Here is a 27917-nt window from a genome sequence, read left to right as displayed (position 1 = left end):
AGATGTGCCTCTGTGTAAATCCAGGAAGTGAACAGGCAGCAGCTTCAGCTGCCCATAGTTAAAATGATTGCAGCCAGATTCAGTGGAGGGAGATTTCTACAGCATATGTGGTAAGTACAGAATCAAAGTATATATAAAACAATATACAAAGTGGTTGGAGGGAAGCTTCAGAAAGGCAAAGATGTCTTTACTACAAATTATGTAGATTAGAGCAGACTGCAGTTCCTCTTTTAAAGACTAAACCCTTTTCTGACACTTGTTGCTTACAAGTTAAAATCAGTATATTTTGCCAGAAAATTACTTAGAACCTCCAAACATTTTATATATATATATATATATATATATATATATATATATATATATATATATATATATATATATATATATATATATATATATATTTAGCAGAGACCCTAGAGAGATAAAATTATGGTCATTGCAATATTTTATGTCCCACTATGTTTGCGCAGCGGACTTTCAAACGCAATATTTTTGGAAAACGTACACTTTTATGTTAAAAAAAAAAAAAAAAACAAACAAGTAAAGTTAGCCCAATTTTTTTGTATACTCTTAACCACTTCAGCCCCGGAAGGATTTACCTTCCTGACCAGAGCTCTTTTTACAATTTGGCACTGTGTCGCTTTAACTGCTAATTGCGCGGTCCTGCAATGCTGTACCCAAACGAAATTTGCGTCCTTTAATTCCCACAAATAGAGCTTTCTTTTGATGGTATTTGATCACCTCTGCGGTTTTTATTTTTTGCGCTATAAATGGAAAAAGACCGAAAATTTTGAAAAAAAAAATGATATTTTCTACTTTTTGTTATAAAAAAAATCCAATAAGCTCAATTTTAGTCATACATTTAGGCCAAAATGTATTCGGCCACATGTCTTTGGTAAAAAAAAATGTCAATAAGCGTATATTTATTGGTTTGCGCAAAAGTTATAGCGTCTACAAACTAGGGTACATTTTCTGGAATTTACACAGCTCTTAGTTTGACTGCCTGTAATTTCTTGAGGTACTAAAATGGCAGGGCAGTACAACCCCCCCCCCCCCCCAAATGACCCCATTTTGAAAAGTAGACACCCCAAGGAAATTGCTGAGAGGCATGTTGAGCCCATTGAATATTTATTTTTTTTGTCCCAAGTGATTGAATAATGACAAAAAAAAAAAAAATTTACAAAAAGTTGTCACTAAATGATATATTGCTCACACAGGCCATGGGCATATGTGGAATTGCACCCCAAAATACATTTAGCTGCTTCTCCTGAGTATGGGGGTACCACATGTGTGGGACTTTTTGGGAGCCTAGCGGCGTACGGGGCCCCAAAAACCAAGCACCGCCTTCAGGATTTCTAAGGGCATACATTTTTTATTTCACTCCTCACTATCTATCACAGTTTTGAAGGCCATAAAATGCCCAGATGGCACAAAACCCCCCCAAATGACCCCATTTTGGAAAGTAGACACCCCAAGCTATTTGCTGAGAGGCATGTTGAGTCCATGGAATATTTTATTTTTTGACACAAGTTGCGGGAAAGTGACAATTTTTTTTTTTTGCACAAAGTTGTCACTAAATGATATATTGCTCAAACATGCCATGGGCATATGTGGAATTACACCCCAAAATACATTCTGCTGCTTCTCCAGAGTACGGGGATACCACATGTGTGGCACTTTTTGGGAGCCTAGCTTCATACGGGGCCCCGAAATCCAATCACCGCCTTCAGGATTTCTAAGGGCGTAAATTTTTGATTTCACTCCTCACTACCTATCACAGTTTTCGAAGGCCATAAAATGCCCAGATGGCACAAACCCCCCCCCCCCCCCCCCAAATGACCCAATTTTGGAAAGTAGACACCCCAAGCTATTTGCTGAGAGGCATGGTGAGTATTTTGCAGCTCTCATTTGTTTTTGAAAATGAAGAAAGACAAGAAAAATGTATTTTTTTTTTTCTTTTTTCAATTTTCAAAAGTTTGTGACAAAAAGTGAGGTCTGTAAAAAACTCACTATACCTCTCAGCAAATAGCTTTGGGTGTCTATTTTCCAAAATGGGGTCATTTGGGGGGGGGGGGTTTGTGCCATCTGGGTATTCCATGGCCTCCGCAACTGTGATAGGCAGTGAAGAGTGAAATCAAAAATTTACGCCCTTAGAAAGCCTGAAGGCTGTGCTTGGTTTTCGGGGTCCCGTACGCGGCTAGGCTCCCAAAAAGTCTCACACATGTGGTATCCCCATACTCAGGAGAAGCAACAGAATTTATTTTGGGGTGTAATTTCACATATTCCCATGGCATGTTTGAGCAATATATCATTTAGTGACAACTTTGTGCAAAAAAAACAAAAAAAACTTGTCTTTTTCCCGCAACTTGTGTCACAACATAAAATATTCCATGGACTCAACATGCCTCTCAGCAAATAGCTTGGGGTGTCTACTTTCCAAAATGGGGTCATTTGGGGGGGTTTTGAACTGTCCTGGCATTTTATGCACAACATTTAGAAGCTTATGTCACACATCACCCACTCTTCTAACCACTTGAAGACAAAGCCCTTTCTGACACTTTTTGTTTACATGAAAAAATTATTTTTTTTTGCAAGAAAATTACTTTGAACCCCCAAACATGATATATTTTTTAAAGCAAATGCCCTACAGATTAAAATGGTGGGTGTTTCATTTTTTTTTTCACACAGTATTTGCGCAGCGATTTTTCAAACGCATTTTTTGGGGAAAAAACACACTTTTTTAAATTTTAATGCACTAAAACACACTATATTGCCCAAATGTTTGATGAAATAAAAAAGATGATCTTAGGCCGAGTACATGGATACCAAACATGACATGCTTTAAAATTGCGCACAAACATGCAGTGGCGACAAACTAAATACATTTTTAAAAGCCTTTAAAAGCCTTTACAGGTTACCACTGTAGTTTTACAGAGGAGGTCTACTGCTAAAATTACTGCCCTCGATCTGACCTTCGTGGTGATACCTCACATGCATGGTGCAATTGCTGTTTACATTTGACGCCAGACCGACGCTTGCGTTCGCCTTTGCGCGAGAGCAGGGGGGGACAGGGGTGCTTTTTTTTTTTTTGTTTTCTTATTTTTTTTTTATCTTATTTTTAAACTGTTCCTTTCATTTTTTTTTTTTTTTTATCATTTTTATTGTTATCTCAGGGAATGTAAATATCCCCTATGATAGCAATAGGTAGTGACAGGTACTCTTTTTTGAAAAAATTGGGGTCTATTAGACCCTAGATCTCTCCTCTGCCCTCAAAGCATCTGACCACACCAAGATCGGTGTGATAAAATGCTTTCCCAATTTCCCAATGGCGCTGTTTACATCCGGCGAAATGTAAGTCATGAAATGCTCGTAGCTTCCGGTTTCTTAGGCCATAGAGATGTTCGGAGCCATTCTGGTCTCTGATCAGCTCTATGGTCAGCTGGCTGAATCACCGGCTGCATTCTCAGGTTCCCTGTTGGGACAGGAGAGCCAGAGAAAAACACGGAAGACGGTGGGGGGGGGGGCATTCCCTCCCACTGCTTGTAAAAGCAGTCTAGAGGCTAATTAGCTGCTAGGATTGCTTTTACATGAAAGCCGACCGCTGGCTGAAAAGAATGATACCAAGATGATACCTAAACCTGCAGGCATCATTCTGGAATAACCACTCAAAGTCCAGCAACATACCAGTACGTTGCTGGTCCTTGTTGGGCATATATTGTAAACTTTTTTTTCATGCAGCCTGTGGGCTGAACGAAAAAAAGATATTGATCGGTGGGTATGCCCACCATTAGAATACCTCCCTTCATCCACCCACTTCTAATGATAGGCATACATGCACCGTATATATATGCCGAAGCATGGGGCATCCTCCCGCAAAAGTTAGGAGCAAATCGCTCCTCCGCCCTCTGCTGCCCCCACGCTTCGGCATATATGCTGAAGTATGCAACTGTGGTGGTGAAATCAACTCCGACAGCACTAGAGTCAGGGCTTTATGTATCGTGGGAGCAAACGCTGTTGCTGTCAAGATAAATAAATCCGCGCTGCAACTGAAAGGCGTACCTGCTAAGCAAATGATGGTTAACAAAAAAACAAAGTAACATTACAGTATAACAGTAAGACTTACCATACCTGCAAATCTAAAAAAAAAACATAGTAAAAAATAAAACATTTAACGCAACCTGTGCCTAAAATATATATATATGCCGAAGCATGGGGGCATCCTCCCGCAAAAGGCAGGAGCAAATCGCTCCTCCACACACTGCTGCCCCCACGCTTCGGCATATATGCTGAAGTATGTAACTGTGGTGGTGAAATCACCTCCGACAGCGCTGGAGTCACGGCTTTATGTATCGTGGGAGCAAACGCTGTTGCTGTCAAGATAAATAAATCCGCTCTGCAGCTGAATGGCGTACCTGAAAACAAAAAAGTGGTTAACAATAAAAAAACAAAGTATAAAAAAATTGCATACCTATAAAGCAAACATGATAAAAACATAACAATAAAACATTGCAGTATAGAATGCAGAACAATAGAGAGAGAACAATAAAACGACAACTATTTTTGGTTTTTTTATTTTATATATTTTTTTGTGTTTTTTTTTTTTTTTTCTTCTTTTTTACTTTTTTTTGTTTTTTGTTTTTTTTTTTTTTTTTTACACTTTTTTGTAACTTTAACTTTTTTAACTGGTACCAGGTTTGGGTCTCTCAGAATGCGATGGCATCTTGGGAGACCCTGTGAAAGTGTGTCCTAGTCTGTGCAGTGCTGTACCCTATGCTAATACTCAACTAGTGTATGATAGCGTTCAAAACATTCACCCATAGACCAGGATTGTCAGGACAGAAGGGACAATAATACCGGGTGTCACGCCTAAATCCACGCTTGCTGCAGACACAACATCTTTTTTGGGGGGCTCGTTGGGTAGGGGTACTCGGGAGGACATATTAAAAATGCCTCTCATGCAGCCGGCTTACTGCATTTGGTTGGGGAAGGTGAGGTGGAGCACCGTCTGGAAACAGAAGGGCTCTGACGATCTCTTCCTGGAATTTAACCACTTCGCATCCAGGCCATTTCTGACACTTCGCTCCTACATGTCAAAAATCATCATTTCTTTGCTATAAAATTACATAGAACCCCCAAACATTATATATGTTTTTTTAGCAGAGACCCTAGAGAATACAATGGCGGTCATTGCAACTTTTTATCTTGCACGGTATTTGCGCAGCAAATTTTCAAACACGGTTTCATGCTTTAAAAAAAAACAAAACAGCAAAGTTAGCCAAATTTTTTTGCATTGTGTGAAAGATGAAGTTACGCTGAGTAAATAGGTACCTAACATGTCACGCTTCAAAATTGCACACACTCGTGGAATGGCGCCAAACTTTGGTACTTAAAAATCCCCATAGGCGACGCTTTAAAATTTTTTACTGGTTACATGTTTTGAGTTAGAGAGGAGGTCTAGGGCCAAAATTATTGTTCTCGCTCTAACGTTCGCGGCGATACCTTACATGTGTGGTTTGAACACCGTTTTCATATGTGGGCGGGACTTACGTATGCGTTCGCTTCTGTGTGCGAGCTCACGGGGACAGGGGCGCTTTAAAAAATTTTTTTTTTTATTGTTAATTTTACTTAAAATTTTTTATTTTGACACTTTTAAAAAAAAATTTTTTTTTGATCACTTTTATTCCTATTACAAGGAATGTAAACATCCCTTGTAATAGGAATATGACATGATCAGTCCTCTTTACAGTGAGATATGGGGTCAATAAGACCCCACATCTCCCCTCTAGGCTGGGAAGCCTAAAATAAAAAAAATAAATAAATAAAAAAAACGATCACCGCTTCCCAGCCGAAGCGGCGCCGTTTTTTTGAGGCCGGGCGTGACATCATAACATCGCGCCCGGCCTCCGAACTATCATAGAGACTCCGGCGACCATCTGGTCCGCTGGAAATCTCTATGATCTACATCCGGCGCCGGCGGATCCGCTATCCGACTCGCCAATCGCTGAGGTGAGTCGGTAGAAGCACCGGAGGGCGGCGGGAGGGGGGGGGGACGTCCTCTCTCGCCGCCCGTAATAACGATCAAGCGGCGATACAGCCGCTATGATCATTCTTATGGTGTACGGAATCGCCGGCTGAAAATGCCGGTATCTGAATGATGTCTGTAGCCTCAGGCATCATTCAGATATAAACCCGAAAGTCGAGGCGTCATATGACGGCCTCCGGATGTCAAGAGGTTAAGGAAGGATCCAGTCCGTCCTGAAGCTCTGTATAGCACATGAGCGTTCAGCAAAGCCAATTGAAATAAACAGACACTTTTTTGTACCAGCGTCTGGCCTTACGGGCAATTAGGTACGGCGCCAACAACTGGTCGTTGAGGTCCACCCCTCCCATATTAAGGTTATATTCATGGACACAGAGGGGTTTCTCCACAACACCAGTCGCCGTAGGAATTTGGACCGTTGTGTCTGCATGAAGGGAGGTAAGAACGAAAACATTCTTATTGTCCCTCCACTTCATAGCGAGCAAGTTATTACACTTCAAGCAGGCTCTCTCCCCCAGCCTAAGACAGGAATCTACAAGCCGCTGGGGAAAGCCCCGGCGATTAGGTCGCACGGTGCCACATGCTCCAATCTGATGATCAAAAAGGTGGCTAAAAAGTGGCACGCTCGTGTAATAATTGTCCACGTACAAGTGGTACCCCCTTGAGGCCGAATGAGGGTGACACCAAGTCCCACACTATCTTGCCAGCGCTTCCTATGTAGTCAGGGCAGTTTGTCGGCTCTACTTGACTATCTTTGCCCTCGTAAACCGTAAATCTACATGTATAGCCTGTGGCCCTGTCACAGAGCTTATACATCTTGACCCCGTATCTGGCACGCTTGCTGGGAAGGTACTGTTTGAGCCCGGGTTCACACCTATGCGAATTAGATGCGGCTTACACCGCATCTAATTCGCAGGACATTTTAAAATACATTCATATGAATGCATCTGGTTCACATATGTGCGTTGCATTCGCACTGCGCATTGCACAAAAAACATGTGCGTTTTTTGGGCATTGCGGTGCGAACTACAAGCCTATTATCTCCTATGGGAACGCATCTGATTCGCAGATGCATTGCGTTCTGAACAAGGATTTTCTCTTTCTCCTCACTACACCTCCCCCTCTCCCCCCCCCTCCCTCCCCCTCTCCCCCCCCCTCCCTCCCCCTCTCCCCCCCTCTCCCTCCCCCTCTCCCCCCCCTCCCTCCCCCTCTCCCTGCTCTCTAATCCTGTCTCAATGAATCCTTTGAACAGGAGATTTTTATCTCCCCAGTGAAACCTGAGCTTCAATTCGCACCGCACATGTGTGAAACCAGGCTGAATGACAAGCGGCCAGAAAATTTAATCAGGGACTCATCAAAGCAGACAACTATAGCACTAAGGGAGGTGTATGCTGCGTGCATGGGTGTTAGCGGTACTGGCGCTAACCTGACGCTGCCTGGGGCGACGCAGACCTTATCTGATTCTAAAAACGTAACTTATATCACCGCCGGGCAATTAGGGGGTTAAACCTTTATAAGGTAATAAACGGCGGGTGCCCTAAAACTATTATAAACTATAATAAACTATAAAAAACAAACCAACTAACCAGCGTCACCCGTAACACTTATACGGTGATCGCTGGTGAAAGGGTTAACTAGGGGGCAATCAAGGGGTTAAAACCTTTAGTAGGTAGTATATGGGGGTCCCTGTCGCTATAAAACAATGACAGCGAACCTAAATACTTACCTCCCTAACTAGCGTCACCTGTGTCACTAGAGGGCGGCACAGTGGTGTAGTGGGTAGCACACTCGCCTAGCAGTAAGGAGGGTCGCTGGTTCGAACCACGACACTACCTGCCTGGAGTTTGCATGTTCTCCCTGTGTCTGCGTGGGTTTCCTCCGGGTACTCCGGTTTCCTCCCACACTCCAAAGTCATGCTGGTAGGTTAATTGGATCCTGTCTAAATTGGCCCTAGTATAGGTATGAATGTGAGTTAGGGACCTTAGATTGTAAGCTCCTTGAGGGTATAGGGACTGATGTGAATGTATAATATATATGTAAAGCGCTGCGTAAATTGACGGCGCTATATAAGTACCTTAAATAAATAAATAAATAATACAGCGATCAGAAAAACGATCGCTTAGCGACACTGGCGACGGGGGGTGATTACAGAGTTAACCTTTATTAGGGGGGGTTAGGGGGGTACCCTGGACCTATAGGGGGGTACCCCAGACCTAAAGGGCGCTAACCTAACTGCCCGAACACTTATAACTGTCACAAACTGACACCAATGCAAAAAAAAAAAACTGCTATTGGTGTCAGTGTGACAGGGGGTGATCGGGGGGTGAAAAGTGTGCCTGGCGTGTTCTACTGAAAGTGTAGTGTTGTGCAGACTTACTTGATGTCTTCTCTCCTCGGCGCCGGATCGAAAAGACCGACTCGAGGAGGGATGACATCACTTCCTCTCCCTCTGTTTACATTACAGAGGGAGAGGAAGCATTTTCATTCGCCGGGAGCGATCGGGAGGGGGTGGCCAACAATGGATGGCCTCCCCCTCACCTCTCATCGCCCGCGAACTAGAGCTGACCGCCTCTGGCACCGGGGGGGGGGTCCGATCGCCCCCCCCCCCCCGCCCATGGGAAGGCAATTACGTACCAGATACGTGATTTTGCCTGCCTGTGCCATTCTGCCGCAGTATATCTGCCTTAGGCGGTCGGCAAGTGGTTAAAGATGATGTTACACCGCGAGAATCGCGATCTTTATTCTAAGCAGAAAAAATTGTGATTCCATTTTAGCCAGAATCCTGCAGCTCTACGAGCAGGTAAGTATTTTGGTCTGTTAAATATACTACCGTGTTTCCCCGAAAATAAGATACCGTCTTATATTTATTTTTCCTCAAGAAGACACACTATGGCGTGTTTTCAGGGGATGTCTTATTTTTTATTAAGCAGCAGCTTTACTGGTGTTTGTTGGGGGTGATAGAGACCCACAGACTGTTGCTGGTTGGTGCTGGGGGAGAGAGACCCACAGTGCGGAGTAAAACGGCAGCCACAGCTTTACTTCTTACCCTGAGGACACACACTTCACTGAGGAGACTTTTACTTTCACTTTCTATGTCTCAGCTTGCAGCACATAGCCATGCCTATCTCTGTCTTATTTTCGGGGTATGGCTTATATTGCGCAAATGCTTAGAAATCCTGCTACGGCTTATTTTATGGGTATGTCTTATTTTTGGGGAAACACGGTAATAAAATGGTTTTGTTATATCTGTTTCAGAAAAGCAAATACTACTTGTAGGTACTACCAGAAACTTTGTAAATTGCCTTGTGCTTATCTGTGTTCTCTTCTGGTGTGCCACATAGACTATTTGGCTCCCCATACGTTACATAGATGTATGGTAAGTGAGCAATGTCACAATAGGACAGGAAGAGACCCAGAAAAAGAAAGCTAATGCAGCGACCATATCTAAGGACTGTCAAGCTGCAATGTATGCCATTTTTGTTTTTTAGTAGATATGCTATAATTGGTAGTATGTAGTGATTTTAACAGCTCCTCATTTTTTTAAAAGTACCTGCTTAAAGTAGATCCAGTGGTGTGACAGATAGAAGGCCCAGTGTCAGAAGTGATCTGACTACAGAGTGACTTGTCCAGGGAGCTTGATAATTTTAAAAATATAGATTGACTACATATACATTTATTTTTAAAGTGGTTGTAAACCCTTACATATACCCAGTAAAATGAAAGAAGTTGTACCCTGACCATCTTTACTGGAAGATGTAGCCTGCCTGGACTGTAATAGTGGCATTAGGGGCAACAGTTCACAGTTTGTAGATCATAAGGAATGCAAAATCTTTTAACGCTTCAAAATCAAAATCGATTTGTACAGTATATGGTTTGTGTAAGGGACCTGGAATATATTCCAAGGGTAATATAGGGGATGCTTTTTACTTTGTTGTTTGGTTTGCGTGACAGACCTAGCCGGGAAAGAGACTTTTGGAGGGGACTGTATGCTAGCCTCTTGCCGATCGATCGGGGGCCCTTGCATTTGGGGGAACGGTGCTTTTTGTGTGCTTTATGTCTGGGGACCCTGGATTTGCCATATTGGAATAGTGGCTGATTCATAATGCTGGGACAGATACTGTTAGGAGATGCTGATGTAAATTCCAACACCTGTCTGTCTATTGTCTGCTAAAATGTATATTGTAAATAAGTCTACTATGGGATCTAAGAGTCATTAGATCCCCATTGTTATTTGTGTTAATCAACTCTGCTATTGTGTGAAGAAGAGTCTATGTTGATTGTGATAATGTTAATTGGACTTTCTGAACTACAAGACGGCCAGTCTGGCCTAACGCTCATGTCTGAGTCATCTAGGCTGTCTAAAGGGATTAGTTATTTAGCTCATGTTAATTAGGTTAATTAGGTTACAGCTGTATTGTTAGAGTAATATGAGCAGGAGGTCTGCCCCTCCACGTTGAGTGTATAAAAGCCTGTATTTTGTCAATAAAGATAGATTCCTGGTTGAACTTACATACAGCCTGCCTGGTGTTTGTTCTGAGCTATCACAACTGGGTTAGAATGGCACATAGCTGAAGTTCTAATCCTGGAGCATTGTATGACCGAACCATCAGAAGTTGCAATCTGATTCTATAGCTGCAGAGGAGTGTCGGGAGAGTGGAACCGAGCGAGCAAAGGGGCTTGTTACAGTTTGTTACTATGGGTTTATTTTAATGTATTAGTAAGTAAAAATGTTTGATTGTTTTATATGGTAAATATACATAAATAACAAAAATATATATATGGTAAACAAGTAATATACTATTGATGATTATTATATTGATTGTGGTTATAAAAATGGTCTGACTAAATCTATAACATAACATAAGAAAAAAAATGTTCATTAAAGTGGTTGTGCATACAGTGCTGTTAGCTGTGTCCCCCCACATGACTTCTCACAAACTGCAAACTGGACTTCTTATGGCTTTCTTTCAACAATGGCTTTCTTCTTGCCACCCTTCCATAAAGGCCAGATTTGTGGAGTACATGACTAATAGTTGTCCTGTGGACAGATTCTCCTACCTGAGCTGTGGATTTCTGCAGCTCCTCCAGAGTTACCATGGGCCTCTTGGCTGCTTCTCTGATGAATGCTCTCTGTGCCTGGCCTGTCAGTTTAGGTGGACGACCATATCTTGATAGGTTTACAGTTGTGTCATACTCTTTCCATTTTCGGATGATGGATAAAACAGCCCTCCGTGAGATGTTCAAAGCTTGGGATGTTTTTTTTATAACCTAACCCTGCTTCAAACTTCTCCACAACTTTATCCCTGACCTGTCGGGTGTGTTCCTTGGCCTTCATGATGCGGTTTGTTCACTAAGATTTTCTAATAAACCTCAGAGGGCTTCACAGAACAGTTGTATTCATAGTGAGATTAAATTACACAAAGGTGGACTCTATTTAGTAATTAGGTGACTTCTGAAGGCAATTGGTTCCACTGGATTTTAGTTAGGGGTATCAGAGTAAAGGGGGCTGAATACAAATGCACAACACACTTTTCAGATATTTATTTGTAAAAAAATTTGAAAACCATTTATCATTTTCCTTCCACTTCACAATTATGTGCCACTTTGTGTTGGTCCATCACATAAAATCCCAATAAAATACATTTATGTTTTTGGTTGTAACATCACAAAGGGTGGAAAATTTCAAGGGGTATGAATACTTTTTCAAGGCACTGAATACCCAGTGAATTGACTGGCCTCAGGTCATACACATAAAACAAATATGTTGTACCTGTTTATCTGCCGTCATCTCTGCTCTACATCTGTTCAAAGTCCAGAATTTATAAAGCTTGTCAAAGGTTTCAGAAAACAGGTGGCGAAGAGCTGAAATTACACACTGTAGAGCTCTGAGAGCTGATTGGAGGGAAGGGATATACCCCTATCACACAGCGCACACAATCCGATGTTAGTACAGCAATCTCCACTGCTGTTCTATTGTGTTCTGGCAGGCCTTTGGCTGATTGGGAGGTGGTTGGCAGACCTTTTTCAGTCATGCCTGAATGGCTGGCTTCTGTCGGACCGGCTGCAGTGCACACAAGCCAAATGTACTGCGGCAGAATGGCATTTGGGGCCTGCGGAGAACCGGGATCTATGTGTGTAAACACACAGTTTCTGGTTCTCTGAGGGGAGAACAGACAGATCGTCATACAGAGTATGAGCAGCGATCTGTCATCTCCCCTGCATAGTCCCATCCCCCCTTCAGTTAGAACACATAATAGGCCACACTTAACTCTTCACTGCCCCCTAGTGGTTAACCCGTTCACTGCCTGTGACATTTTTACAGTTATCAATGCAATTTTATAGCACTGATCGCTGTAAAAATGCCAATGGTCCCTAAAATGTGTCAAAATTGTCCGACGTGTCTGCCATAATATCGCAGTCCCGATAAAAATCGCAGATCGCTGCCATTACTAGTAAAAAAAAAAAAATTAATAATAATAATGCCATAAAACTATGCCCTATTTTGTAGACGCTATAACATTAGCGCAAACCAATCAATATACGCTTATTGCGATTTTTTTTTTTTTTTTTTTTCCCCAAAAATATGTAGAAGAATACATATCGGCGTAAACTGAGGAAAAAAATAGTGTTTTTAGATATTTTTGGGTAGAGGTGCGCATCTTCACTGGCCTCACGATTCGATTCGATTACAATTATCATGTCAACGATTCAATTTGATTCCGCGATGCATCACGATGCATCACGATTACAGCACAAGTGCGCATGGTTTTCATCAAAAAAATTCAAGCTGTCGGGAGAACTCCATTTTTTTTTTATTCGATCTGTTCTTTAAAAAAAAGACAACACTCCCTGCATGTAGCAAAGTCTAAACACAGCAGACAACAACTTAAAGGAGCTCCAGGCTCTCCCCAAAATACTTGGGGAGATGGTCAGAGACTGCAGACATGGTACAAGAGATGGTCAGAGACTGCAGACCTACTGCAAGAGATGGTCAGAGACTGCAGACATTGTCTGCAGTCTCTGATCATCTCCTGTACCATGTCTGCAGTCTCTGACCATCTCCTGTATCATGTCTGCAGTCTCTGACAAGCTGGAGATAGAGACTGCGGACATGCTACAGGAGATGGTCAGAGAGACTACGGACATACTACAGGAGATGGTCAGACTGCGGAGTGCGTACATACTACAGGAGATGGTCAGAGACTACAGACATACTAGAGGAGATGGTTAGAGACTGCAGACATACTACAGGAGATGGTCAGAGACTGCAGACATACTACAGGAGATGGTCAGAGACTGCTGACATACTACAGGAGATGGTCAGAGACTGCTGACATACTACAGGAGATGGTCAGAGACTGCTGACATACTACAGGAGATGGTCAGAGACTGCTGACATACTACAGGAGATGGTCAGAGACTGCTGACATACTACAGGAGATGGTCAGAGACTGCTGACATACTACAGGAGATGGTCAGAGACTGCTGACATACTACAGGAGATGGTCAGAGACTGCTGACATACTACAGGAGATGGTCAGAGACTGATGACATACTACAGGAGATGGTCAGAGACTGCTGACATACTACAGGAGATGGTCAGAGACTGCTGACGTACTACAGGAGATGGTCAGAGACTGCTGACGTACTACAGGAGATGGTCAGAGACTGCTGACGTACTACAGGAGATGGTCAGAGACTGCTGACGTACTACAGGAGATGGTCAGAGACTGTGGACGTACTACAGGAGATGGTCAGAGACTGCAGACATAGTACCAAGGAATGGTCAGAGACTGCAGACATAGTACCAAGGAATGGTCAGAGACTGCAGACATGATACAAGAGATGGTCAGAGACTGCAGACATACTATAGGAGATGGTCAGAGACTGCAGACATACTACAGGGGATGGTCAGAGACTGCTGACATAATACAGGAGATGGTCAGAGACTGCAGGCATGATACAGGAGATGGTCAGAGACTGCAGACATAGTACAGGAGATGGTCAGAGACTGCAGACATAGTACAGGGGATGGTCAGAGACATAGTACAGGAGATCAGCAGGTAAGTATGATATCTTTTATTTTAAAGAAAAATAATACCCTTTTAGTATCACTTTAACAAATCCATTGAGTCTTTTGGCAGCAACTTGGATAGTAAACAGGTCAACATTACTGCAAAAATAAAAAAGGAAGACATTCCAATCAGCAAGAAATATACTGCTTGCAGATCAGTAGATGGTTCCAGAGGGGAGAGATGATAGGGAAATCACAGTAAGTGCCGGTTCACACAGGGGCGACTTGTCAGGCAACCTAGCCGCCTGACAAGTCGCTTCCCGTTCTGTACAATGGAACCGCTCTAATGGGAGCGACGCAAGTCGCTCTGTCTTAGAAAAAGGTTCCTGTACTACTTTGGGGGCGACTTGGGGCGACTTGCATAGACTTCTATACAGAAGTCGTTTTGCAAGTCGCTGTGGCAGTCGTGTGCAGGTCGCCTCGGTGAGGAGGGGGAGAGCATGGGTGGGGGCAGCACTCTGAGCTTACATCGTCTGTTCACGAGGGAGCAGCAACAGGCGCAGCCAGCCGATCGGCGGCTTGTCATTCCAGCAAAGACACTGCTGGGGGGGGGGGAGCCGGAATGACGGCAGGCATAATAGATTATGCCGGGCTATCGCATCGATGCCGGCCGATTCGGGAAGGGTACAATCCCGATGCATCAATGTGCCGATCATTTTCAACACCCCTATTTTTGGGGGATATTTATTATAGCAAAAAGTAAAAAATAATGCATTTTTTAAAAAATTGTCGCTCTTTTTTTGTTAAAAATAAAAACTGCAGAGGTGATCAAATACCACCAAAAGAAAGCTCTATTTGTGGGGAAAAAAGGATGCCAATTTTGTTTGTGTGCAACGTCGCATGACTGCGCAATTGTCAGTTAAAGCGACGCACTGCCGAATCGCAAAAAGTGCTCTGGTCAGGAAGTGGGTAAAATCTTTTGGGGCTGAAGCGGTTAATGCATCTCTGCAGTGTTATTTGCTATTCTGGAATGGAGGCACAAGGCCCAGTGTGCCACTAAAAAAAAAATTTACTATGAGGCTCCATCATCTGTGCCTAGATTAGATTTGTCTGTAATGATGCTCTCTTGCAGTAATGTAAGTGTAGATTCTAACATACAATTTACACAGTACTTATTTATAATCTTGTGGTTTCACAAAAAATAGTATTGTGGTGTCAGAGTGGAAAAAGTAATATCATTTGCTTTAAATAACCAATATTTTTTCTTCATATGCAAGCAACTCACCCTTCCAAGAGCAGTGGTGGTTATTTTCAATAACAACATTCCAGAGCCAAAGCATTTTTAGACATTCATGTGGCACCATCACAGCGTTTTGCATAACCAATCCTTGTCTACATGTTGGTCTGAGCTTGTTTTTCTTTACAGACATCTTCTTTATCTTCTTATCCAGGAATAGAACACCGCCAGCCTGCCACATTTTTGTTTGTCCATAGACTCCAATTTCCTGCTTTTAAACATTACATATTATTATTTTTATTTTTAACAAGAGGACTGTTTGTATCTGTTCAGTTCCCCTGACAAACATTTTGTGTGGTTGCAGTAGCTTTGTGGGCTGCAAGAGAAATAAAATAAGCTCTCATTTTTATACTATACTTGGATGGTGTGAAAGAGCAGAACAGCTATGTGAATGTAGAATGATGTGCACATACCCGCTATTAATAGCTGCAGGGAATCTATGAATTGTATACATCTGACTGTCCACTGACATGACCTGGAATTCCTTATGCTTCTCTACGTCTTTGACTGCTTTGACTTTTTTTTAAAGGGAAACTATTTTATATTTCACTGTTTATGGATCAAACAGTTGCATCATGTTTTTTCACTCTATTTAGGCTCCATTTATATGTGCATGTGTGTATGCGTGATGTTCCATGCATTTTTCTGCATTGACACACAATTCATGATTGATCATGATTTTTTTGAGTGCCAGATTTTAGGTTTTTCTGGTACAATGATTTTTATTCGCATATAAAGAGAGAACAGATATAAAATTTCCACACAGGGAATATGAACATTAAACACAATGTAGAGACTGTTAAGTAAAGCATGAGGCAAAAAGAAGGAAAGAATAACAGAGTGGTGGACAGGGAGTCCAGAGAGGAAAAGGGGAGTAATGAGAGATGGAGGAGCACTGGAGAGATGCAGAGGAAATGGAGGGGAGTTCCTCCAGGCTGGGGGTTCAGGAGGCCTAGGCTGGTTGAGCGCAGGGTTGGAAGGGCGTAAGACCACCATGGAGTCCACACTTTAAGGAATTTAGCTTGAGTATCATTGAGGATACTTGACATTGTGGATCATAAGGGTCATCAAGGTGCTCTTCACCTTTGCGAACGAAACAGCTGTTTTCTCCAGGCCCTCGCTATTGTACGTTTATGAATAGGTAGGTGGCTAATTTCTGCTGATAGGAAAAGAGGCCCAGGATCGGACAATGGAGCAATGCTAGTTTGGCATCCTTCTGGATGGGTATGTGGAAAAGGGTGAACAGAAGCCCGAAAACCCTTGACCAGAATCCAACCAAGAAGGGACAGGACCACCAAATATGGATTTCGTCTTCTCGCTGACCGCAGCCACGGAGTCTGTCTCATAGTGATAGAAGTATCTATCACTAAAAAAAAAAATTTTTTTTTAAATGGCGTGGGGTCCCCCCAAAAATCCATACCAGACCCCTATCTGAGCACGCAACCTGGCAGGCCACAGGAAAAGAGTGGGGGACGAGAGAGCGCCCCCCCCCCCTGAACCGTACCAGGCCACATGCCCTCAACATTGGGAGTGTGCTTTGGGGTAGCCCCCCAAAACACCTTGTCCCCATGTTGATGAGGACAAGGGCCTCATTCCCACAACCCTGGCCGGTGGTTGTGGGGGTCTGCGGGCGGGGGGCTTATCAGAATCTGGAAGCCCCCTTTAACAATGGGACCCCCAGATACCGGCCCTCCCCCCTGTGTGAAATGGTAAGGGGGTACCCCTACCATTTCACTAAAAAACTGTCAAAAATGTTAAAAATGACAAGAGACAGTTTTTGACAATTCCTTTATGTAAATGCTTCTTTTTTCTTCTATCTTCCACCTGGTGACCCTGCCCCCCTCTGACGCACGGGACATGACGGGACTTCCCTGTATAATAATAATAAAATACATTTCCCCACGATTCACTATCGCTCAATTCTGCAAGTGTTCTAATTTACTATCACTGTTTTCTAGCTGATCTAAAGCCACTTTTGACATAAAGGGACACTTTTTGGTTGCTATGGACAATCTCCAGTTTCCAGGTAGAAAGAACAGTGTATATCATATAAAACTGCATGCAGGGCATGGGCCAAAGCACTGGGGACAAAAGGGATGTGAAATAATTTCATACAGTACTGTAATCTGTAAGATTACAGTATTGTATGTGTTATGGTTTTTACATTTTTTTTTAATTTGCCACCAGGCTCCACCCCCATGCGTTGCGCCGCTCTCAGGGAACGGAGCCTGGCACGGAGAGGCTTCGGAGGAGACAGAGCCCACGGACACTGCAGGGGACATCGCAGGATCCTGGGAACAAGGTAAATAAAGCCGCACCAGGATCCTGCAATGTAATCCCGAGTGTGGCTCGGGGTTACCGCTAATGGGACTGAAATTTAACCCCGAGCCACACTCGGGATTACCGTCAGGGAGGCTACACAAAAACATTTAGTGAAACCCACCAGATTTTTTTTTACTACTACTGTTCCTTTATACTGGCTTTTGACATTTTCAAATGCAGCCATATAGAAATTGGATGAAAGGTTTAGCACTGGGAAACACGTTTTAAAAGATAAATAGTGCATTTTATATACAAATGACGAGGACAGAGGGACTTTGCTCCAAATCTGGGACAGTCCCTCAAAATCAAGGACAGTTGGGAGCTATGATTCAAGTCCAGTGCTGGACCTCAGCTCTCCTCCTGCCGGCTGCAGCTTGACAAGTGCCAGGTCAGTCATCTTGAGTAAGGATGAGCTCAGGTGTCTTCGCAAACAGCATGTGCAGAGCCTGCCAGGAAGTCAGCACTGGGGAGCGCTAATCACAAGCAGTGAGACATCTCCCGATCTCTGCAGCCGCGCATCAGGAAATGTCTCACTGCTTGTGATTAGTGCTCCGCAGTGCCGACTTCCTGGCGGGCGCTGCACGTGCTGTTTGCGAACACATCTGAGCTCATCCTTAATCTTGAGTGCTTACAGAGCTGGGGGGGGGGGGGGGGGGTCACTCTAAATTCTTTCCCCCCACCAATGTGCGGTTTGACCTACTGCTGTCACAGTCTCAATAGTGTGGCACTCTTGGTTTTCATGTGTCAGCCCGCCTGCCTCACAGGCTGAGCAGGAAGCTACAGGCTAGAAGTCTTCAGTGCCCAGAGCTGCAACACAAGCCAAAAGGAGGCAGCAGAAGGCTCAGACAGGGAGAACTGAAGGAAGATAAAACGCAGTGGGGAGCTATGAATCCATTTATGAAAATTTTCTAAAACATATCCATAGATATCCCACATACCGAGGGGACCTAAGAAATCATGTATTAAACATATATAGAGTCTTTACAACTCATTTTAATGATTCTTGCAGTGGATTTATAGGCCCCCTCTGTGTGTGGGATTACTATGCATAAGTTTTTCTTTGCTTAATCTAAATGTTTTTTTTTCTTCAATACCACACTCCAGGTAGATTTCTCTGTTTGCCCTCTCTTTATTAATTAATAAAGTGTATATTACCAGGCCTGCTGAAAGGATAGTAGAGGTAGCACTCCTGTACCAGGCCCAGGCCCCCTTGTTGACCTAAATCCCAATGTGGGAAGTTTGGATCTGTATTCCATATACAGCAGCACAGAGCACCTTGACCACTGCTACAAAAAAGGCCTGGTACTGGGGGATGCATGGGGTGCAGAGTGAGGTGTAATGTGGTACAGAGAGGTAGGGGGTGCATAGATGGGTGTAATTGGGGATGCAGGGGGTGCAGAGTGTTGGGAGTATTGGTGATACGGGAGTGGGATTTGGGGTTGTGGGTGGAATGTATTGTGATACACTGGGGTGGGGGCCCTGTCAGGCATGCTGTATGATGGACCCTATGATTTCTGATGACAGCCCTGATGTAACCACTTTTTAAATTACTGTGCTAGACAAGCTACAATAAATAAAAGTATGGTCATCTTTTATTGATATATACAGTGGGGAAAATAATTATTTGATCCTCTACAGATTTTGTAAGTTTGCCCACTTACAATGAAATGAAGGGTTTATAATTGTTATCATAGGTGTATTTTAAATGATGGAGACCAAATATCAACCAAAAATCCAGAAAAAAAAAAAATGTTATAAAATTGAGTTGCAGTTCAGTGAGTAAAATAAGTATTTGATCCCTGTCACTGTACTCTGGCTGGGAAGGGGTTAACATCTAGAGGCAACCAATGTGTTAATGGTGTCCCTCACAAGTGTAATGTGTGCTGCTTTTACTAAGAGATCTGGCTGTTGCTTTGCAGGGAGAAGTAACAGCCAGATCCCTGGTCTGTGTAGCGTCCTGTGTGTTTGTACACACAGGTCTCTGTGCTGTGATTGGATAGAGCTGATCAGCAGGTCTCAGCCCAAATCAATGGACAGGATCTGCTGACAAAATTGTGCTGTGTCCAATCACAGTGCGAGTCAGCAGGTGGCTCCTGCATGTGCACCCCAAACCCAGAAGCAAGCTGGCAAAGTTTAATTATGTTGCTGAGCCTGCAGCTGCCGCTCGGTCACATTAAATTTACTGTGACCAAGTGGCAAGGCCTCATGCACACTATACTCTTCTGAATGCTTTTCTCCTGACAGGAGAAAAGCAGCATTAAAAACCTGCCTAATACCACATTTAGATGTGTTGCAGCGTGTCAAGCATGTGAGCATTCATTTCATTGGCCAGAATCAGCGCTTTTTCGTGCGCTTAGATGCATCAGGCACTTTTTCTGCCCTAAAGCTCCTCTCCTGAACACAGTTTTGGTGCGTTCAGATTTCTGCCCTTAAACGCCCAAGCCTCTAAATGCCTTTTAAAGCCTATGTGTGCATGGACATATAGGATTACATAGAGGGGCGGGGAAAAAAATGTCAATCTTTTGTGAAAGCAATGTTTGACAGTGTGCATGAGGCCAGAACATGGATAAAAAAGTGCGTGGAAATGCGTGTCCACAGCTGGTGTCTCTGCTATCCCAGGCATGGTGCATTTTAGTTGTGCACAGCTGAAATGTAGCAAAAATTCAAGTGTATTCTTATATGCCTATGACCTCATAACAAGGCAACACAAGTAAACAAGTTCTAAGCATTTTTTCCACCCCCGATTAATATTTGATTCTGTTTTCTTGTAGGAGAAGCATGAAGAGGAAGGCAGTTTTTACATGCCCCTTTAATGGGGATTGTCGCATAACCAAAGACAATAGACGACACTGTCAGTCCTGTCGGCTGAAGCGCTGTGTTGATATTGGCATGATGAAAGAGTGTAAGTAAACACACATTCTGAAAAGGTTATAATTGTTGTTTTACTAAAAATGAAGGTGATTATTTGAAAAACAAAGCCAAGTTTTCAGGAGTAAATATTTTGAGTGTACCGCATGCGATCTTAACGTTTTTAAAAAAGTTTTAAAGCGAAGAATACAACAAAATTCACAGCTGAATATGCAAGTGTAATGTCTTGCCCAGGGCCGTTTTTAAGACAGGACAAAAGGGACAGCTGCCCTGGGCCCTGTCATTGTTGTGGGGCCCAAATCAGCTGCCTCATACTTGGCAACTATCCTGGTTTAAATTCCCTTGTTGTTTGAAGTTTTAGTCCTGTGTTGTGTCCCAATATCTCAATGTGAAGTACTGCTACTAATGATGTCCAGCCCTCTAGTGTACGGATGACTTACCTGCAGACCCTGTGTTTACATGTAAATAACTGGCATTAATATGTAAATAGTGGCGGCATTCATATGTATATCATGCCCCCCCAGGTCAAATCCACCATCACTTCTGCTGAATACTGCCCACTGGGGAGATAAAGGGGCATGCTTGAAAGTCCTGCCTACAACTGTGGTCATTAAGCTTAACATCTGCCTGTTCTGCAAAGACAAGCAAATTGGTGGGGGGAGGGTAGTGTGGGGTGTGCAGAGGTAGGCAGAGAAGGAGTTACAGTTTGGGTGCACAGGTGAGCAAGGAGGGGATGTATGGAGGTAAGGAAGGTGGGTCCAAAGATGAGCAGAGAAGGCAGTTAGAGTTAAAGGGGAGGGGGATTGTAGTGGAGAAGATGGGGGACGTTTGGGGTGCAGAGGTTAGCAGGGGTTTTAGGATGCAAAGGTGTACTGACAGGGTGGATAAAGATGTAAGTCGCTTGTAGGGCAGCCCAATTATTTTAATGGGCTGCTCTATGCGCTAGAAATGCGGAAGAAAGTCCCTAACCCTATTTCAAAATCACACGGTGCCAAGGCACGTCAGCAGATGTGTGAGGGTGTCATTGACAACTAATGGCATTGCTGTGTATCTGCTAAAGGGCAGCACGTTTCTGTGGTGTCAGAAAAGTGATTTTGCATGCGTTCCTGACACACACAAATGTGAACGCAGGCTAAATGTCTCAGTTGTGATAAGTGGGGAAGGAGGGAGGGGAAGGGGCTAGCTCAAATGTATAGAGAGGTGAATTAAAAATGAAAAAATTATACAAAATATAAAGGTATAATGAGCATGAGGGCTAGTATCATACTAGCACATAAACAATATCATGTAAATACTGAAACAGAAGAAAAGAAAAATCTCAGTGCAAAAGGGCTAGTACCATACTAGCACATATGTGGTAACTCAGCAAATACTTATCAAAAGATAAAACTCAGTGCAAAAGGGCTAGTATCATACTAGCACATATGTAGTAACTCAGCAAATAATTAATGGTGACTCCAAGTAACTGATCGATCACCATTAATTATTTGCTGAGTTACTACATATGTGCTAATATGATACTAGCCCTTTTGCACTGAGTTTTATCTTTTGATAAGTAAACACCAATTGCACGCACTCGTGGAATGGCGACGAACTACGGTACCTTTGAATTTCCACAGGCGACGCTTTAAAAATTTTTTACAGTTACCAGGTTTGAGCTACAGAGGAGGTCTAGGGCTAGAATTATTGCTCTCGCTCTGACGATCACGGCGATACCTCACATGTGTGGTTTGAACACCGTTTACATATGCGGGCGCGACTTCCGTATGCGTTTTCTTCGCTGCGCGAGCTCGCGGGGACAGGGGCACTTTAAAAAAAATGTTTTTTTTTTTTTTATTTAATTTATTTATTTTTGTACTTTATAAATTGTGTTTAAAATTTTTTTTTTTTTTTACTTTTATTGCTGTCACAAGTAATGTAAACATCCCTTGTGACAGTAATAGGTGGTGACAGGTACTCTTTATGGAGGGATGGGGGGTCTAAAAGACCCCCCATCCCTCCTTTACACTTCAAAGTATTCAGATCGCCGAAAACGGCGATTCTGAATACTGTGTACTTTTTTAAATTCGGCGCCATTGGCAGCCGAGTAAACGGGAAGTGACGTCGCTTCCGCGTTTACAACAAGAACAGCGGCGGGAGGCGGCGGGAGGGGGGGGGTGTCCCCTCCCGCTCCTCCGGTATAACAGCCGAGCGGCTTTTAGCCGCATCGGTTGTTATACACGGGTAGCCGATCGCCCGCTGTAAACAACGGTACCGGGATGATGCCTGCAGCTGCGGGCATCATCCCGGTATAACCCCGGAAATCCGAGTACGCATATCTGCGTACGGTCGGCGGGAAGGGGTTAAATATGAGATCTGGGGTCAAAAAGACCAGTCCAGAAGTGGTTACCTCATGGCTAGTGTTTGGCTGAAGCCATTTATTATCAATCAACTGTGTTTACTCTTTTTAAATCATAATCACAACAGAAACTACCCAAATGACCCTGATCAAAAGTTTACTTACCCTGGTGAGTTTGGCCTGATAACATGCACACAAGTTGACACAAAGTGGTTTGAATGGATATTAAAGGTAACCATCCTCACCTGTGATCTGTTTGCTTGCAATTAGTGTTTATGTATAAATAGTCAGTGAGTTTCTGGAACCCTGACAGACCCTGACATCTTTCATCCAGGGATGAAAGGGATATAAAAAAATATCCAAGAAATTGAGAATGCCAATCACCAGTGTTCAAACTCTAATCAATAAGTGGAAAATGAGGGGTTCTGTTGAAACCAGGTGGACCAACTAAAATTTCAGCCACAACTGCCAGGAAAATTGTTTGGGATGCAAAGAAAAACCCATAAATAAATTCAGGTGAGAGGCAGGACTCTCTGAAAACGTGTTGTGGATGTTTCAAGATGCACAATAAGGAGGCACTTTAAGAAAAATGGGCTGCATGGTCAAGTCGCCAGAAGTAAGCCAAACAGCACAGAGACAAGCCTCAAACCTTCTGGCACAAGTCATTTGGCGTGATGGGACCAAAATTGAACTTTTTGGCCACAACCATAAACACTATATTTGGAGAGCAGTCAACAAGGCCTATGATGAAAGGTACACCATTCCTACTGTGAAACATGGAGGTGGATCGCTGATGTTTTGGGGATGTGTGAGCTACAAAGGCACAGTAAATTTGGGCAAAATTGATGGCAAGATTAATGCAGTATGTTATCAAAAAATACTGGTGGAACATTTGCAAAGTGAAGGTTCTGGAGTGGCCATCTCAGTCTCCTGACCTCAATATCATTGAGCCACTCTGGGGAGATCTTAAATGTGCAGTTCATGCAAGACAGTCCAAGAATTTACAGGAACTGGAGGCTTTTTGCCAAGAGGAATGGGCAGCTTTACCATCTGAGAAGATAAAGAGCCTCATCCACAAATACCACAAAAGACTTCAAGCTGTCATTGATGTTAAAGGGGGCAATACACGGTATTAAGAACTGGGGTATGTAAACTTTTGATTGGGGTCATTTGGGTAGTTTCTGTTGCCATTATGATTTAAAGAGTAAACACAGTTGATTGATAATAAATGGCTTCAGCCAAATATTAACCATGAGTGAAAGAATAGTTTGTGTTATTTATATTCTCTGAAAAATGGCCAAGAAATCATAAATTCTGCCAGGGTATGTAAACTTATGACCTAAATCAAATGGAAAATAATGAAGCTTGTTTAATCATGTATATACTTTGTACCCTCAAGCTGTGATTGCCCTTCAGCCCCCATACATGTGCAACCCAAAATTGTCCCAAACGGGGGGGGCCAAAAGAAAAGTGGGGCTCAAAAGAAAGGCAATCTAAATGAGTGTGTATGATTGAACAATTGTTTAATGTGGTACAAAAATAGAGAACGTGGGGATAAGAGAGCATAACCGATAAATTACATGGCCCTGATAAAACTGATCGATAACATGTAATCGATCAATACAAATACACAGACATGGGGGACATTACAACATGTAAAGACTAACAAAAAAACGTTCGGACGTCTGGGCTATTGATGTCTGCGCAACCTGTTACAATGAGAAGTACACAGCTGTGCTGAATAAGGTTGCAACGCAGACATCAATCCCCCCGGGGGGGGGGGGCTCAAAGCTGGGTAAATGGGGGGGAGGAAAAAGGGGGGAAGGGGATGTGGGGTGAGGAAGGAGTGGGGGAAAAGGGGGAAAGGGACCGGAGAGAGAGTAAAAGGCCGTGGAGTGGGGTGCTAATATGAGTCCTGTGGTCAGACATCAATCATCCTATAGATGGAAGTATGTAGGCCATACATGTGTTGAAGTTGAACTGCGGTTGCGAGAGTCCAAGATAGTATGCAGCGGGATACTTGAATATGCAGAGTTGTATATTGGATATGACCAAGAACGTGCTGTTATAAAATCAGGCAGTAACTAGCATGGGCAGAGATACATTAGACAGGTGGCCAAGTACTTTACCACTCCCGGGTCCTGTCTGAGAATCCACAGGTATCGCCGAGGTGCGATGTCACCTGTGCTGTAGACTGCACCACTTGCCGCTGCAAACGATACCGGACACTTCCTAAAAGTCCTCCGCAATCCAGAGGGTACTCCTCATGTGGATGGATGGCCGGCCATCTAGGTGCGCTTGTTCCGAACTGCAGAGCGGAATGCTCCCTCAATAGGTGAGCCGGCTAGTCCCAACGGGGGATGACAGCAGGCGTGAAGTCCGGGCGGAGTGACGTCAATGCGTTTCACAAAACCAAGATGTGTAGCTTCGTCTGGACGTATAGGTGGCGTGCGAGGGCTCCTTCTTATTACTGTCCATTCCTCGTACACGCCCACCCAGCTAATCTGAATAGAGGAGGTTCACTCAGTCTGTGTGTGTCCAAATTATTGCCCGCTGTTTGTTTGCCGCTTTATGTATGTGGTCAATTTCTTTTTTATAGTAGTCAGAACCCTGGCATACGATCTTTTGAATATGTAGCCAGAAAGTCTGAGGCATTAACAAATATAGAAAGCATGATGATACAAATAATCGCTGTGGTTGATGTCCATGTTCCCTATGCTATGGCATCTGTTCAAAGTATACAGCATTTATATAGGCTACTCTTGCTCTATTCATCAGACATAGCGGATATCAAAACAGTACTTAAGTAGGGAGTACACTTAAAGCACCAATCAAATCAGTTCGAGGCGGGAAGGAACAGGGGAGGGATAGGAGATTGGAAGGGAAGGAAGCGGGTAGGAAGGACAGAGATGTACATCCACCTAGTGGTCATTCTCCGTGTCAGCATCTCTGAGTGTATGTTGTCTGTAGTGGTCCAAAATGGCCCCTAGTATACTTAGACATAACACACACAGAGAAAATCATATATGTGAATCACAAGAGTTGCTCATCTGTATCAACGGGTAATGACCATAAATCGTGATCCACAACCTTACCCTTCAAATCAAGTAGAGAGACTCAAAAAGGGGAAAAATTGGATCAGGTACTATCAACAGTATGTTATGCATGTTGTAGGCTCTAATGGCTAGTGAGAAGGGGTGAGCAGTGACATTAGTGCTCAGACATAACCCCAATGTGACAAAGGAAAGCACTGCAAAAACTGAACAGTAGCTACAAAGCCAATTCCTTCTATGGTACACACCTAATATTTTTATGCTGCCAAGAAAGGCTGAAAATTCAATTCCATGTTCAAGCCTAGAGGGACCAGGGAACCTAAACGGAAAATCCATCTTTTTTCTTTTTGCTGCAAGATTTGGTCAAAATCCCCTCTTCTGGAGGAAAGATTTAGAGCGTAAATTCCCTTGACTAGCTTGCCAGACAGCTTGCCCTGATGGTGTTGGGCGAAGTGTCTGGCCACCGGCTTTTCCGGATTTTTTCCAGGATTTCCCTCGTGTTCTCCTAAGCGAATCCTAAATTGTCGCTTGGTCTTGCCGATGTATATCTTTTTACATGGGCAGGTCAACATATAGATGACCCTAGTAGTTGCACAGTTGATGAGACTTTTGATCTCAAAGTTCTTTTTATTTAGAGAGTCACTAAAGGTTGTTGTCCTGTGTACATACGGACGAACTTGACAATGTCCGCAAGGGAACATCCCCTTACTTCTGGGGAATTGGGATAGCCAGGAACTGTCGATGCTTCTAATATGTTCAGAGTGAATTAGACAGTCACCCAGATTTCTGGCCCTCCTTGCTACCATTTTGGGGGCAGGTCCCACTATCTGAGCTATACCAGGGGTGTTGGTAAGTATGCCCCAGTGTTTCTCTAGTATGGATCTAACCATACAGGAACTGGAGGCTTTTTGCCAAGAGGAATGGGCAGCTTTACCATCTGAGAAGATAAAGAGCCTCATCCACAAATACCACAAAAGACTTCAAGCTGTCATTGATGTTAAAGGGGGCAATACACGGTATTAAGAACTGGGGTATGTAAACTTTTGATCAGGGTCATTTGGGTAGTTTCTGTTGCCATTATGATTTAAAGAGTAAACACAGTTGATTGATAATAAATGGCTTCAGCCAAATATTAACCATGAGTGAAAGAATAGTTTGTGTTATTTATATTCTCTGAAAAATGGCCAAGAAATCATAAATTCTGCCAGGGTATGTAAACTTATGAGCACAATTCCTAAACTGTCAGTTTAGAATTCTAGACCTTCTAGTATAGTATCCCAGACCCATACTTCACCCTGACTCTTATTTTTTTTTTTTTTTTAAATCACACATTTGTGAGTTCAAAGATAGTAATTACATGTCATCAGTCACTCCTTGCTCTGGTTTAGTGTCCACACAGCAGGATTACTTGACCCTCTGTATTCTGAAGACATGTGAAGCCAATGAACCCAAAGTCATGTTACATAAAGCATAGCTCCTTCTTCTACTACTGTGAATGTATTGTAGCAAAGTCCCGAGTCCCTTGAGGCCTAATGGTGACCTCGAGAGTTAGGGACAGCTGACATCCTTCTGTGTAGAGTGGGTTACGAGGCATGGTGGGTGTAATGCAAGATGAAATGGTGGGTGCCAGACACTTTTTGAATGCAAAGATATTTATTGTCTCTTGAACAGAACTGTGGGAGAGAGGGTTAGGGCCAGGACACCCTTAAGTAGATGCAATGATAATTGGCAGACTCCAAGACTTCTATAGAAAGACAACTATACAGGAGGTGAAGGCCTCCAGCCGGACACTTCTGTATAGGTAGGACCGCTGTCTTCTATGGCAACAATTTTGTAGCAGTTACTAACAGTAGTTGTATTCAACTATTGGCAACACAAACAGTTCTCCACTTACTCCACAGTCACTCACTGTGGATCTTCACTCAATGAACTCCCAGTCTTTCAGTAGACTTCAGATCCAATAGCCACTGGATCTCCTGAGCTCT

At 43.2% G+C, this 27917-nt stretch overlaps 1 protein-coding gene across 2 annotated transcripts in view; it reads left to right on the top strand.

The window, feature by feature from the left end:
- VDR (vitamin D receptor) overlaps positions 1-27917 on the top strand; it is a 315543-nt gene that overhangs the window by 205884 nt on the left and 81742 nt on the right. For both annotated transcript variants that reach the window (XM_073613663.1, XM_073613662.1), the window contains one exon: positions 20445-20575. In XM_073613663.1, the coding sequence (XP_073469764.1) occupies positions 20445-20575 (131 nt within the window). The remainder of the gene's footprint in view (positions 1-20444; positions 20576-27917) is intronic.

The sequence above is a fragment of the Aquarana catesbeiana genome, linkage group LG02, assembly GCF_042186555.1.
Source record: "Aquarana catesbeiana isolate 2022-GZ linkage group LG02, ASM4218655v1, whole genome shotgun sequence".
Classification (NCBI taxonomy): Eukaryota; Metazoa; Chordata; class Amphibia; order Anura; family Ranidae; genus Aquarana; species Aquarana catesbeiana.
Note: the sequence above shows the minus strand (reverse complement) of the source record. Positions and strands in the feature narration are given on the sequence as shown.